At 32.5% G+C, this 15,507-nt stretch overlaps 1 protein-coding gene across 8 annotated transcripts in view; it reads left to right on the top strand.

The window, feature by feature from the left end:
• The window catches only part of PTPRK (protein tyrosine phosphatase receptor type K), a 572,160-nt gene that overhangs the window by 125,194 nt on the left and 431,459 nt on the right, over positions 1-15,507 (top strand). For all 8 annotated transcript variants that reach the window (XM_081294494.1, XM_081294493.1, XM_081294498.1 and 5 more), the window contains exon 2: positions 5,560-5,682. In XM_081294494.1, the coding sequence (XP_081150620.1) occupies positions 5,560-5,682 (123 nt within the window). The remainder of the gene's footprint in view (positions 1-5,559; positions 5,683-15,507) is intronic.

The following is a 15,507-nucleotide window of genomic DNA, read 5'->3' as shown; positions in this document are numbered from 1 at the left end:
GTAAGTGGATAGCATGTACCAGTTCCTTAAAATTCCTTAAGTTTTTATTAATTGAGGTACAGGAAGTTTTGATATTACTTTTCTGGAAAGATGGAGGATATAAAATTGGACTTCATGTTCTTATTCCATTCAGTTTTATTGAAGGAAAATTATTTAAAATATAACATTTGCTTTGTCTCATAGAATAGAAGCCTTACCAGTTAACTAATCTTAGATTACATATATTAAACATATATTCTTGGCTAGAGATGGAATTATAGGGATGAACAATTAGATAATTAATGAGTGTGTTCCAAGTGACTTCTTCTCTCATCATTAAGATTTATTGTTACCTATCAACAAATGATGGGTCTGAATTTCCACAAATGTGTACCTAGTCCTTTTTCTTTTGTGAAGTTGCTAGACTCTAATAATATTCTCACATACTAATAAACTACTAGCAGTGTAAAGGATTTTATTCTGGGTCTGAATTGATAACCTTTTATTCATGGATTTTCTTAATTTTCTTCCAGTAGATCCTTTTTGGTATTGCACTAGAACAATATATTATGATCAGTGATTTATCCATGTGCATTTAAAGGCATTTGAATCTACTTGGATTTTTTCCCCCTGTATTTCAATTCCAGTATTTCAATATTCTTTTTTTTTTCATTGAGTAAAAGTGTTGCTTATCTTTATAGGAGATGCATACACCTAAACATTGATTGTATATGTCAACTCTTATTTTGTACTGTCAGCAGAAGTATAGAGTTAAAAGAGAAAAAAATCTATTAAAATATCCCATTGTATTTTATAGGAATATGAACTTTACTTTAAAGCATGAATTTCTATACTTTTCTCAATAATGTGTTTTTCTGCAAGTAAACTATATTCACTCAAATTATAAATGGAACTACATTTAAGATATTCAGTAATAGCTCAATATCTTTTGAATTTTTTTGTGAAATATTTGCTTCTTGATATGTTTTGGAGGCTACAGCAGTATATTTATATTATGAACTCAGATTAGCATAACTAAAGAGGACTCATTTGAAGTTAGTTTAACTCAATATTTTGTATGTCTAATGAGGCATATCTTAATCTTTCTCTATGTTCTACATGGGAGGACGATCATTCTAAATTTGATTACTACTTAAACTTCAAATTTGTATATTAAAGCTTAATTCACATTAGAAGTTTAACTAGTTCAGTTTTAAGAGTCATCTAACAGCTGTGCTAAAGATGTACTTGCCAACATGTTTCGTCCAGGACTTTCTTACTTTTTAAAGTCTGATATATTCCACCTGATATAAGAAATTAAGAAAATGTTGTATATATTTAGTTAAATGAAACTTGTTCAGTATAGAACCACAAAAGATTTTTTTCTTGCTAATATATGCAGTCAGAAGATTACAGATATGTAAGTGCTTTGTAAAGGAGAATGTGGAAGATTCTAGCACACTATTTTTAAAAGAACACTCTTCACAAAATATTCATGACTGTCCAAGTTCTTAATGGCTTTTTTCTTTTTTCTTTTCTTTTCTTTTTTGTAGTTCAACATGAAGTAAACCTTTTCTATTGAAAAGTTTGACTTCAGAAAGGAATTGAGTTTTAGCATTTCTCATTTCTTCATAATTCTACAGAAAGGGTCTTTATTTTCATATTTCTCATAGAGCTACTGTTTGACTAAGTTCGCAAGAATTCCTCTAAATGTTTTAGATATTTGGGCAGTATCATTTTGAGGCCAGAGAGTTATTTTAGAGGGGCTGGTATACCAAATATTACTTAGTACTATCCCTTTTCATGACTATATTAGAAAAGGAAAGAAATTCTGGCAAGTTCAAATCCATCTGATTTTTGTTTTCAGGAGAACAGGTTGCAGAAACCTTCAAGTGGCTCTCCATGGTGGAAGCAGACCACTGCAGTGATGCAGCTGTCCCTCAGCTAAATGACTGGTGGAGAGGAATTAGCAATCTGTGAAATGCTTTTCAGAAGTAATTTTCCTCCCAGGGTCAAGATCTATGGTCACCCTTTTTCTGGCATGATTTGCAGCTACTCATTTGTAGCCTTAGCACCAGTAGCAAATACAACAGTTGAAAGTGCAAGATGTTTCCTTGCTCATTTTTTCTCTCCTCCGCCTAACTAAATTTTTGGAATGCCAGTTCAGTGTTGCCATCTTCTATTCTGCCGTCTAGTTTTGTAAAACTTAAAATTCATGAGTGATGCTTTAATTTATGAATAAGAACCTTGTTTTGACATTTCTCTTTTAAATAGATAGGAATACTACAGATCAGGAACATGTATAGACAGGACTGTATGTAGCATAGAAGGCTTTCTATTTAAGACTTTCTAGTGAGTCTTAAATATCAGTAGAGAGAGTGAATGATGGAATTAATTCAAGATATATTCTACATGCTGTCTATTGTAAGGTTGAATCCAAGTATCTACTTCCATTTTCCTCCATTCCACTTTCTATTCTACACGTGACAGCTACTGATGTTATTATTAAGTATGGTTTATTTTATTTTTTTCTGCTACCAGGGATTGACCCAGGGATGCTTAACCACTGAGCCATGTCCCCAGAGCCATGTCCCCAGCCCTTTATATGTTTTATCTTGAGTTGTTATCATTAATTTTAAATGAGGCTTGAATTGTGCCATATTCTGGGTATAAATCTTTCAGTGCTTTCAATACAACTGACGAAGAAACATTAAACTCCATTTATGACATTTAAAATCTTCCTTGTTTAGATTTGTTTCTGCTGCATTCCCTCCATACTTTTCATGTTCATTATAGAGAATTATTTGAGATTCGCTACTATCTCATGCTGCTTTAGCCTTCTCTGACATTTCTTTTTGCCTTTCCTTTGATTGCAATCCTCTTTCCATTCTAGCTTTGGTTTTCTTGGCACATTCTTACTCACCTTCATTAGGCGTAACTCAGTGAAGTCTTCCTCAACATACTAGGTACAGGTATCCACTTCTCATTTGCTCTTTAGAATTCCAATCACACTGTTATCCCACATAACCACTGTTTGGTTCATGAGCCCAGCATCATTGTTTTTAGTTTTTATACTCCCTATCTTCTACTACACTGTTTTATTCCTTAACCTTGAGATACACTGTTGTTTACAAAAACAATTGGAAAAACCTCTTACCAAAGAAAGATTTAGAAATATGTTCTACGTGTGGTGAAGAGTTCTATGGCTACCCTTGGATTAGAATTCATTGTAAATTGTAGATTAAAACTTATCTTTTGACATGTTATTTTCATGCAAGGACGTTCAAGACACTCTTGATATGTTTCTGGAATGATGTGCAATTTATTTCATACATCTATTCTTAGGTGTTATTGTTAATCAGAATGCTGGAGCCTAAAATTTATAGTGGCTCTGAAGGACAGCAATTAAGGCCATTTGTCTTCCAAATGAGGCATTGTGGGTTCCACTGGTAGTTTAAATTACATTAGGGTACCCTTACCAATATAAAGGTAATGGGGCCCCTGAAGGCATGTGTTGGAAAGCAATAAGTCACTTTAGGATTGTGATAACAAATAATATTTTTGAGAAAAACTTTTCCTTGGTGTATGAATTCGTGTTTCCTTGTAATCTCTTTTAACTGGCTAATTTTAAATAAAAAATACATCATTTTTCATGAAAGCATTTATAAAAAAAGTATATAGCATATTTAAAGGACAATATTAAGTTTTTAAGATGCTGGACTTTGGGTTATTTTAAAGGAATGGTATGTTCATAAGAAGAATTCACAGATAGGCACTTTTGCTTTTGAAAAAGGTTTTAGGTATGTGGTGTCATCTGGACACCTCTGATGTCCTGTTTTGACTTTGATGCTGCCTTTTCTCTGTCATTGGTGAGGAGTGTGACTTTCATTCATACTCAAAGGGCCAAATTTTTGATGAGCACAATGAGAAGAATTTAAAGGCCCAAAGTTTACCACCCCTCAGCCTGTTGTTGCTGGTCCAAGAATTTGTTGAGTCTATTCACAGAGATCCCCATGGAAACCAAAAATATAAGCTACTTGAAAGGAATCAGGTTATTGGTTTTTCTCATTAAAGCCACTGCTGGATTTTTATTAGTTCTAATTTATTTTCTTTCAAGATTAGACATATAGCCAGTTCTTATTTTCATGATTTGAATTCACAAAATATTTTGACTTGTGTGTGCCTGTATATAGTAGTCATTCTACTTCTGCCATACAATTACCCTTAAAAATAAAACCAGAAAAAAAAATGCTGACATAAATGGGGGGGGGGAAGCAGGTTATTAAATAAAGTGGAAGCAATAATTAGCAACTAACTTGAGTGAATTTGTGCTTCAGTCCCCCTACATTTAAATCATCTTTCTGTATGAAAATAATTTAAATAATTATGGGAGAGTATTTCTCAGACCTCAACTGCTTCAGACTCTCTCTATATGAAGTTCAATTTGTCTCATTGCCTATTATGAGCAGATTTTATAGTTATTTTTAATAATTTATTTATTAATTCTAATTAGGTATATATGACAGCAGAATGAATTTTGATTCATTGTACACAAATGGAACACAACTTTTTATTCTCTGGTTGTACACAATGTAGTCTTGCACCATAGATGTTGTCATACGTGTATCTAGGGTAATGATGTCCATCTCATTTCACATCTTTCCTGCCCCTATGTTCCCTCCTCTCCCCTGTCTTCCCTTTGCCCAATCACAGTTCCTCCATTTTTTACATTCTCCCCGCCAACCGCATTATGTGTCAGTATCCAATTATCAGAGAGAATATTCGGCCTTTGGTTTTTTGGAATCGGCTTATTTCGCTTAGCATGATATTCTCCAACTCCATTCATTTACCTGCAAAATGTCTTAATTTTATTCTCTTTTAATGCTGAGTGATATTCCATTGTGTACATATACCCCAGTTTCTTTATCCATTCATCTATTGAAGGGCATTTAAGTTGGTACCACAGTTTAGTTATTGAGCTGCTATAAACATTGGTATAAACATCGATGTAGCTGTGCTACTGTGGTATGCTGATTTCAGATCCTTTGGGTATAGACCAAGGAGCAAGATAGCTGGTGGTTCAATTTCAAGTTTTCTAAGGGATTTCTATACTGCTTTCCAGATTAGTTGCACCAAAAGCAAGGGATGTGTTAAGATGTATACATTGACTTCACCTATTTGGACAAGTATTACAAAGGAAGACAGTTTTCACTATTCCTTCTTCTCCTCTCTATAAAGGTTGTTAAACATTATTTAGATTTTAGGTGGTTTATATATTTCAGGAAATTCTCTTTACCATCCTCATGCACTTATTCATATAACCATATGTTCTATTTTTAAAAATAATTCAAAAGGTGTGCTTCAACCTTCTTTCTGGGGCTCAAACTTTTTTTATTTAAATAAAATATACTGATAGATATTTATTTTTATGTGGAAATTTACAGAGAATAATAATAAGTAGGAGGACCATTGATTATTATGATTATGAGAACCACATCAAGTATTTCAATGTAGTGATTGCTGCCCCATGTTTAGAACATGTGTTTGAAATATAACACTGGTCCTCTTTTCTGTTTCTAGGTGGCTGTACTTTTGATGATGGTCCAGGAGCCTGTGATTACCATCAGGATCTGTATGATGATTTCGAATGGGTACATGTTAGTGCTCAAGAGCCCCATTACCTGCCACCTGAAATGCCTCAAGGTAAGAATCATTCTCTCTCTCTTTTTTAATTTAAAAATTATTTTTATTAGTGTATCATAGCTATACATAAAATTGGGGTTCATTTTGACATAATCATACATGCATGGAATATAAGTTGCTCATGTTCCTCCCAAGTGCTCCCTCTTGAGAACCATTTTATTTACTTAACCATGGGGAAATGGCTTCAGAGTATGTAGCATTTTCGTATTTTAGATATAACAATAATAATTTTTGTTATAATAAGCAAATTTATTGTATTTCTTGGTGACATATATTAGTCTTAAACTATTATTTGCATTTCCCTTAGTCACTTTCTCTAACCCTATATTCTTCAAAATTTCTCATTATACCTTTCTTATCTCTGTCTTTGCAAAAAAAAATGTTAATTGCTTTTTTCCTACTTAATATGAAATAAAAATGACAAACCAAAAAATAAAAACATAAAAAGCAGAACAATAAAAAGACTACTGAAAAAATCTTACACTTGGATTGATTAATTTGATACTTATTCAATAAAATTACCAATTTGATTCAGTTATACTGAGTGGAAGGGCTTCCCTTCCATGGTTGGAGAGAGACTGTCTCACGCTCCTGCTGATCATGAGCAAACCAGTGGCTCTGAAGGGGGAGCATCTTAGAGACAAAAATGATCAAATAGAGAAAGCCTTTTTTCCCAGTGAATAACATAGAAATAGTGCTGAAACCTATTCATTGGTTTTGCTAAGATCTTGTTATATCCTTTGATTTTGTGGAATGAAAACGTCTTCTTTTTTTTAAAATTTTTTTTTGGTTGATAACAAAGTAATGGAGTAATGCATCTTCTGATTGTTTTCTCTTACTTTTGAAAACCACATTAATAGAAGACATCTATATATATATATATATATATATATATATATATATATATATAATTTTATACAATGTTGAATTCATATTTGTGCTTTCAGTTCAACATAATAATTTGGAAATAATATGGGTCCTGTGTTTAGCAACAACTTGTTTAATTACAAAAATCAAAAATATAAACAGGAATTTCAAATTTCAGTGGTAAAGAGAAGAAACTATCCAATTTTTAGAAAGAAACAAATATCATATATACTTATATATCATATAATAATGTATGTATAAAATATAATATGTAACTATATTATTGTATATAATCAATTGATATTCTGATTTTCTATTACCAACAACTTTTTAAAAATACATTTTTAGCATTTTATTACAATTAAATAAAATAGTTTAAAATTATTTTTTCTCCCAATTCAGAAAGTCCTTCCTAAACTGAGTATGAATTTTATTTATTTTTTTTCTTTTTGTTTTTATTATTAGTTGTTCAAAACATTACAAAGCTCTTGGCATATCATATTTCATACATTTGATTCAAGCAGATTATGAACTCCCATTTTTACCCCGTATACAGATTGCAGAATCACATCGTTTACACATCCACTTTTTTACATACTGCCATACTAGTGTATGTTGTATTCTGCTGCCCTTCATATCCTCTACTATCCCCCCTCACCTCCCCTCCCCTCCCGAGTATGAATTTTAGATAGGCAATTTTAAACATAACAATTAGAAATGAAAATATCAATTCCGGTGATGGACAAAAATCCCTTTTACCAGCATCATCCCTGAACTTGCTAATTAGTATGATTCTTAAAATGCAAAGAAAGAAATATCAACATATCACAAGAATGCAAAGCAAATAAAGGAAAGCCTAAAAGTTATATTTTGTGTTATAAATGAATATAGTATATGTGTCCTTTAAAAGTGTTGTTTTCAATTAATTATTTTTTGGGGTGTGTGTAATAATTATATTTAGCAGTGGGATTCATTTTAACATGTTTGTATATGTACATAACAATTTGGCCAATTTTCTTCCCCTTTCTCTCCTCCTAACCTTCTTCCTCTACTCTAATGCTTTGTCTCTTTTTTATTTTCATGAGATCCACTTCCCCCACCCCCACATTTTTTCTTGAAAAAAAATTTTATAAGTCTACACTATGGTATGTACATGGATTAAATCTGCTGCTTATTCTGAATTGTCACTTCCCATGGCTGATTAGACAAATGGTTATTTCTGAGGCTGGACTGAGCCATAATTTCCTTTGCAGAGGAATAAAATGATACTTTGTGCTTGACATCCTTTTCTTCTTGTGTTTGACCCCTATATCTTCAACAGACTCATTTAGTGTTCTGCATAAGTTTGTATTTTTCTTTCAAAGGTACATAACCTTATTTTGCTGGTGCATTTTAATTAAAGAAACAACTGCAATTTTTGGCCTGAATTTTCTCTGTGGTATATTTAGACTGAATTTTTCATTTTTTAAAGAGGGTGGGCTGGAATGCACACATTTTGACTGTTTATCATCAGAGAATAATCAGAAAGACGTTGATTTATGGAAATGTTACCATTGTTAATTACCACTGATGGTGGATAATGAAGAGCTGAAGAGATATTGCTCAGATGACCTTGTTGGCTCACCTTTGATGCACAACCTAATTGGTGGTTACAGTAAAATATGATATGCACAGAAAATGAAAGTGTTTGAAATTCAGCCAGATTGACCAATTAATAGGACATTAAGTAATTAATCACTCAAAGGAGGGAAAAAAGGTCATGGCACTTTATTTTTTCCTGAGTATAACTGTGTTTAGTTCCGAAGAGAGTTGAGAGAAAACACCATATTTATTTTCTTTATAGAAGATGCTGTTTTATTCATTTTCCTGATGATATTTCTTCAAAGTGCTGACTGAACATTATCTGCCATAAATTGGTGCAAAGGAGACATTTAGACTTTTCCTATTAAAGTTTTATGAATGATCCTTTTATTTTCCAACGTACAGACAGGTAGGCTTCCTTCTTTTGTCTACTTAAAAGTCACACACAAGCACTCATACAAACCAAAATCCCAAGCATCAGTAACCACTATAGCAGGAAGGTTGGCTCTCTGACATGAACTTGTTATTGAGCTCTATACAGTACTTGGACATTGCTAATCTATTTCTGTTAATTGACTTTTTGGACTAGATGCCAATAGGGGAAGAAGAAATGTAGGGTGAATAAATAATTTAGAATGATACAAGAAGGAGTATGTGTTGAAGAGTAGAGAAAGGAGGAAAATAATGTCTCCACGTGGAAAGATACAGTACTATCAAAAATTGCTTATAACACTCTGCAGCAGTTGCCACATATTACTTTTGTTAGATGACAATGATGGCTAACAGGCCTGATAAATATATTTAATAACAGCATGCCAAAGAATGAGCACTTTGTGAAAGAGTCTTAACACCTAAAAATGACTTGAAAATCTGAGCACCTATTCAACTTAGTCATTAAGGAAATGCAAATTAAAGTCATAATGAGAAACTGCTGCAAACGTGATTTCAGGTGTTGGTGAGAATGTAGAGCAAGCAAAACCCACATAGACTATGATTGGATGTAAATCCTTACAACTACTTTGTACAGCCTGCTGACCTGCTAATTCATTTTTGGGTATAAGCCCAGCAGAATTGAGTGCTCATATTCCCCGAAAGACACGTGTAGGAGTATTTACAGCATCAGCATTCCTAATGGACACAAGCTGAAAACAACTTGAACAGCAGTGCAATAGACAAATAAATGATGGAATATTCATATGGTGGAATCTTACTCCACAATGAACATAGACTATTGTTATACACAACCATGTGAATGAATGTCACAGCCACAGGCTCCTGGAAATAATACCAGACACAAGAGTATCGTTATGTTTACATAAATTTCAAAATGAGGTAAAAGTAACTGTTGAGTTGGAAATCACGGTGTTATTACCTGTGGGAGGGCCTAGGGAGATGGTCTGAAGATGAGTTGTGTAGTGTTCTGTGTATATCTTATAAGTTAATAAAAGGTAACAACATCAGTGCTCACAAAGATACTACTGGAAAACTAAAATAATTAAAATTTTACAGATTAGAATAAAAGATGCATAACATGAGACCTCAAATGGGTTCAAATTCTTCTTTTCCCACCATCCTGGATCCCTCTATTCCTCTACACACACACACACACACACACAAACACACACACACACTCACACATCACACATTCTCTCTCTCTCTCTCTCTCTCTCTCTCTCTCTCTCTCTCTCTCTCTCTCTTTTCTTTCTCTCTCTGTTCTTTGACATTTTGTGGCCTTTTAATGTTCCCTTACCTCTGCTTAGATATTTCTTTGTCCACTTATCCATTGACCAAACTCTTACCTATTGTTGCTATGTCTACACAAGTTCCCACTGCTTTGGGAAGATTTTCCTGACTGGCTTAGAACTCTTAATTTTATTCTACTCTTATAACCCCATATATACTTGGCTGTACTATACTTTGTATATAATTAAATTGCTAATGTTATATTATGAGTTTTATATGTAATTTTTTATTACTAGACTATAATGTCCTCATGAATCTCATTTTAAAAATTTAAAATTTTCCAATACACTATTTTACTTACACAAAAATGTCAGCTCTTTTAATATCAAATTTAAAATATTTTGGTCCTTGTTTGAATAGTAAAGCTATTTTTCTCTGGATTAAAAAATTAATTGAATAAAATTCCCCTTTTCTCAAATATGATATTGAATTCACATTTTAATGCAATTAGAAGAACTTCACATAATTATTAATATTAAGTTTTTTTGCCTTTATAAATGGCATCACCTGTTTATTTTAGATATATTTAAATGTTACTAATACTACCCAGAAAAGGGTTTTTTTCATTTCTCTCTTCTCTCTGTGCTTTCTTGTCAAATTCATCCAATGTTTACTTATCAAAAATTGGATATATAAATATATAACATTAACCTACAAAGAATGAGATGTTGTATGAAAACCATCAATTGTTCTTTGATCCCAAATACATCTGGGTCTGTGATCTGGTTCGTCAAGTATTTTATGTTTATGACATCATAAAACAAATTCGTCTGACCATTTTACTATATGTTCTGTTCGTGATCAGAGTGTAGGAACTGTGATTGTAATTCATCTTTCATCGTAATTATAACTGCCTTTCCTTCTTAACACGTTTTTGTAAAATGACTAATTGAATTTTAGTTTGGAGTCCCTAGAGTACTCCTTTGACAGTATTTAAAATTATGACTACATTATATTCCACCTTCAATCTGGTACTTTTACTGATAATAATGTAAATCACTGTACAGAGTTCCTAATTTAAATTACACACATTTTATATATTGTAAAATATAAAAGCCCTCGGTCATTAAATCAACCTAAAAATTGAAGTAAGAAACCATCCTGTCTTATAAAACTTAGCCAGGTGTGATTCAATAGTTTAAGACCCTGCTGGATTTCAAGTCTGTCTCTGTGTCAAGTCCCCAAACTAAAATGTAGAACCCAAAATGAGATGACACAAAGAAGCAAAAAAAACAATACTGTTAAGAAAGTGACTTTTTATTAGTTTGTTACATGTAAAACTGAGTATCTTTATTTCTCTTAGATTTTAAGCATAAATTATTAGCCAGATTGTTAAAATGGGACCTGCCTTCTTCAAATATTTATTTGGTGAGATTCAGTTGCTTGTGTACTTAAGAGGGAGTGTGGTTAGGTCACATGATTTTGTACCTGGCTTTTTCTGATAGTGGTGAAAAGTAAATAAAACATTCATGTCCACAATTTGATACAGATGATAACATTTATAGGTAACACAGTTTTAGGTAAGTTTTCTATTTGATACTAGTCTCGGTATTGTAGTGGACAATTCTAATTTATATTTACATAATATTATATATATATATATATATATATATATATATATAGTGTTATACATTTTAATACTTCTGAGAAGAAATTTCAAATAAGTTTTTGACCTCTCATTTCTAATCTATAGTCTTTCTGGGAATAGTAATTGCTTATTAAAATTAGTAGATCGCTTTACTTAATATTTTCCTCACCCTATTATACACAATTGATAATGAGGCATGCAATTTTTGAGAATCATATCTGCCATAAATCTCACATAGTTGAATTGGACAGAATCATCTGGCAGTATTATCTGTCAGAAACAAGGCATGGCAGAGAGTAACAGGGCAAAATTATGTGCATTTAGTGTTGGTCATGAGATGCTGAGTTTCCCACATTATGGTTGCTTTTCTGTTTGAGGATAGAGACATTGGGCCAAAATGTTGGCTTCTTCTCTCTTTTGTCATCTAATTAACATTGTCTGTTAATACAAGTAGAACTATATGTGTGAATATATGTAGTAGTATTCCTGAGGAGAACTGAGAAATGGATTGGCCCTAGGGAGAAGAAAGGAAGGGAAACAGGAAGGGGAGGGAAGAAAGGCAAGATAATTGCTTAACCTCAGTTCATGAACACAGCAGGGCGGACCTCAAAATGCTGGGTATGGGAGTTAGAATCTCAGGAGTCTCAAACCACAGAAGTTTAAATCTGAAAGGATATGCTTCATTCAGCAGTTTTCACATTTCTTTTAAACAATAGAATTCTTTAGGAAAAAAAAATTCTTATTACTTAAATCTGTAAAACCAGTAACAAGGAACTAATGGTCCCAGGACCTACTTCTTTGTAACTTCCAGTACCCTGACTCTTAAATACTTCCTCTCTACCACTCCTGTTCCATCAAGGTGGCTTTTGTGAAGAATGCTTGGAGATATCTGACTTTAAGGGACAGTCTGAATACAGTGATTTTGCAAACTCAAGCCCTTTCAGATAGGCATCTCTGAGAGGAGAGTTCATTGCTATTAGTTACCACTTACTGGTAGATTATTGAGTTTTGTTACAGTAGGGACATGAACTATATATTTTAATCCTCAAAAGAACCCTACAGAATAAGTGACATTTTAGAGAAAAGTGGAGTGAATAACTTGCATAAAGCCACACAAGGACAGAATTTGAACTTTGGTCTGTCTCATATCAGTGCCACAGTAACTTCCTACTTTATCACGGCAGTTTAGCTGACAAATTCCTTTACTTGGTTTGGACAATTAAATCTACTTTATAATGAGCCGTTTAAATTATTTAATCCAGAATGGTTTTCTACCACTTCATATAAGATGCTATTTTTTTCTAGAATTTTAAAGCTTTATATATGAAATAGAATCTAAGGTTCACTGCTGTTGGAATTGCTGCTGGGTTTCAGGGTTTTCTCAGTATATACTGTTCTCCTGGGGAGATGCTCTGCGCTCTCTTTGATTTACCTGTATGTTATTTTTAGTCATTTGATGAACACTTGCTGCATGTCTGTCTAAGCAAACCTGTAGAAACACATATATTATCTACTTTCTCATTAGAGCTTGTATGGTAGAAGAAAAAAAATCATGGACTAAAAAATCAGACTAAAGTCTAGGGTTTGAAAATAATTTTAAGACTTTGTTTGCAGTGGGGTATTTTAGGACAAGAATTATGGGCTTATTTCAATGTGCTCTTCCAAAACATGTTATCATGTGTCTGTTGATGTTTTTGCCCTAAGCACAGAGAAGATAGTTTACTACATTTGAGTTGCTTATTAAAAATGGTGAGAGTTGGAGGCAGGGCAGGGTGAGAGAGTGAAAGGCTATAATGGACTACTTGAAGGGTGAGACACTAAATGAAGGCTGGTTTTTAATGTAAGGACTATTACCCTTACGGACATAAATGCAGCATGAAGAATGTCTAAATTACAGAGAACAGAAATGGCATGCTGAGACAGGAATTTTCTTCTGATATTTCAGGTACATAATGTATCTAAGTTAGATATGTTCCAATATATCTCAGGGGGGAAAATAGCCAAGTATTAAAAAAATAGAGAAAATATATTTGTGTCAGTGCTACAGAACTTCCAAACTCCTAAATGAATTAGAGATAAGAATACAGAGTAATTTCAAAGTCTCTACAGTCACCTTTAACATATACCATAAAATCAATACATAGTTCAAAGAAGCAAAATGACTTTCCTTGGGAGGAGAGTGACTGAAAGTACAGTTATGACCTTATATTTTGCCTTTCCAAAAATAAACTTGCCTCATGATGGCTACAACCTATCTCTGTTTAAAAGCTTATTATTTTTCATACATAAGAATGCCAGGGAAATAAATATATCAAAAAGCAGCACAAGGGAATAATTAAAAATATATACAATATTAATGATCTTATATTGTTATTGTTGTGAAAAATATATAGCTATTTTTTAATTTATAGTAGGTTATTATTACATGTATAAAACATTTTAAAATTTCAGAACCTAAAATTTCCAACCCAATTTCCATTGAGAGTGCTGTAGCACTGTTATCAAGGCCTCATTTCCTCTCCTGCGCCCAGAGAGAAAAAATATTTACTAATAAATATTTTTCAGCAAAAAGTACATATTTTATATATTTAGAGCACATAATAACATAAAAGGCCCACAACATTATGAAATCTTTACATACCAACATAGATAGGTGTAGGTGCTGAATTATTTGCTGAAGGCTTCTGAGTGTAAAATAGGACAGTTTCACAAACTTCATTAAGTGGTTATGTACTTCAGTACAACCTTCTTTCCCCTGGTTCTTTAATGTGTGTGTGTGTGTATTTTAAAAAACCTTTTGTTGTTGTTGTTGTTTGTTGAATCTAAGGCCTCACATATTCTGTTATTATTTTCCCTGAAGGTTCCCAGGACAGTTAGAGTATTAACATATTTCGAGGTTCTTTCTATAAACTATTTTCTTAGATACACCTTTTATATTAATTAAATGTTTCTGGATAAAATCAATATGATATAATGTTCTTCCTATGTAACCTTTACAATGGTGTTTAGCTGTTTGTAAAATACGGAGCATAACCAAGGAGCTTAATTATTTTAGTGGTTCTGGTCTGAATAAAGTAAGGAAATTTATCTTTATGGTTGTCAAAAGCCCTAAAAGAAATCCCAAGGACAATTTAAAAGAAAGATTGGAAATTTTTATTTTACTGAATTTAGTAGCACATCATGCAAAGAAGGCCCAAAACAGTCACTGTAGAAGATTGGTCACTTGACTACAATTCTGGCCTGGGTGCTGGAGAATAAGGAATAATATCAATATTCTTACATTAGGAAAGCTAATACTTATGATAATTATATTAATATAGTAATGAATATTTTAAAAAGTTGCAGAAGGTAACAAGTTTAGAAAGAAACATGGCTCCTTCAGAAGTAATGAGTAGTATATGTCATCAATACTATAATAAAATCAATTTAATACACAAATAATTATTTTGGAGACATGCAGAGTACCTTCTCAGATTAAACAGAAGATTAAGAATAATTTTTAAGGCGTAGGGATATAGCTCAGTTGGTAGAGTGCTTGCCTTGCATGCACAAGGCCCTGGGTTCAATCCCTAGAACAAAAAAAAAAAAAAAAGAATGATTTTTATTATTCTGATGCGGTGGTACAGAACTGTAATCCCAGCTACAATGAAGGCTGAGGCAGGAGGATCAGTTGAACCCAGGAGTTCCATGAGAAACAGAAACAAATTTCAAAAGAGAATAAAAATGCAATCCGAAGTACAGTATGACATTACTATAATATTTGGCAGTTGAAAGCTTACAAAAAAAAAAAAAAAAAAAAAAGATAAGCCTATAAAGCTAAGCCAACTTTGCCAAAAAGCTTTTAAACACAGTTCATTGCTTTTTCAGAACTCATCATTTGCAGGTATTTGTTCCAAGGCAAATATTTTTTTTTTTCAAATTTCCTCAATATTGAAGTTTTGTCATTAATCTCTTTCATATTCTGAAACAACCAAACACATTTTTAAAAAAGATAAAATTACTGTATTTTCCCTGGCAATTAATGTATTATCATTTAGTTTAAATGA

This window comes from Spermophilus citellus (genome assembly GCF_964194105.1).
Source record: "Spermophilus citellus genome assembly, chromosome: 5".
Taxonomy (NCBI): domain Eukaryota; kingdom Metazoa; phylum Chordata; class Mammalia; order Rodentia; family Sciuridae; genus Spermophilus; species Spermophilus citellus.
The sequence above is the reverse complement of the archived record's forward strand: the minus strand, read 5'-3'. Positions and strand labels throughout refer to the sequence as shown.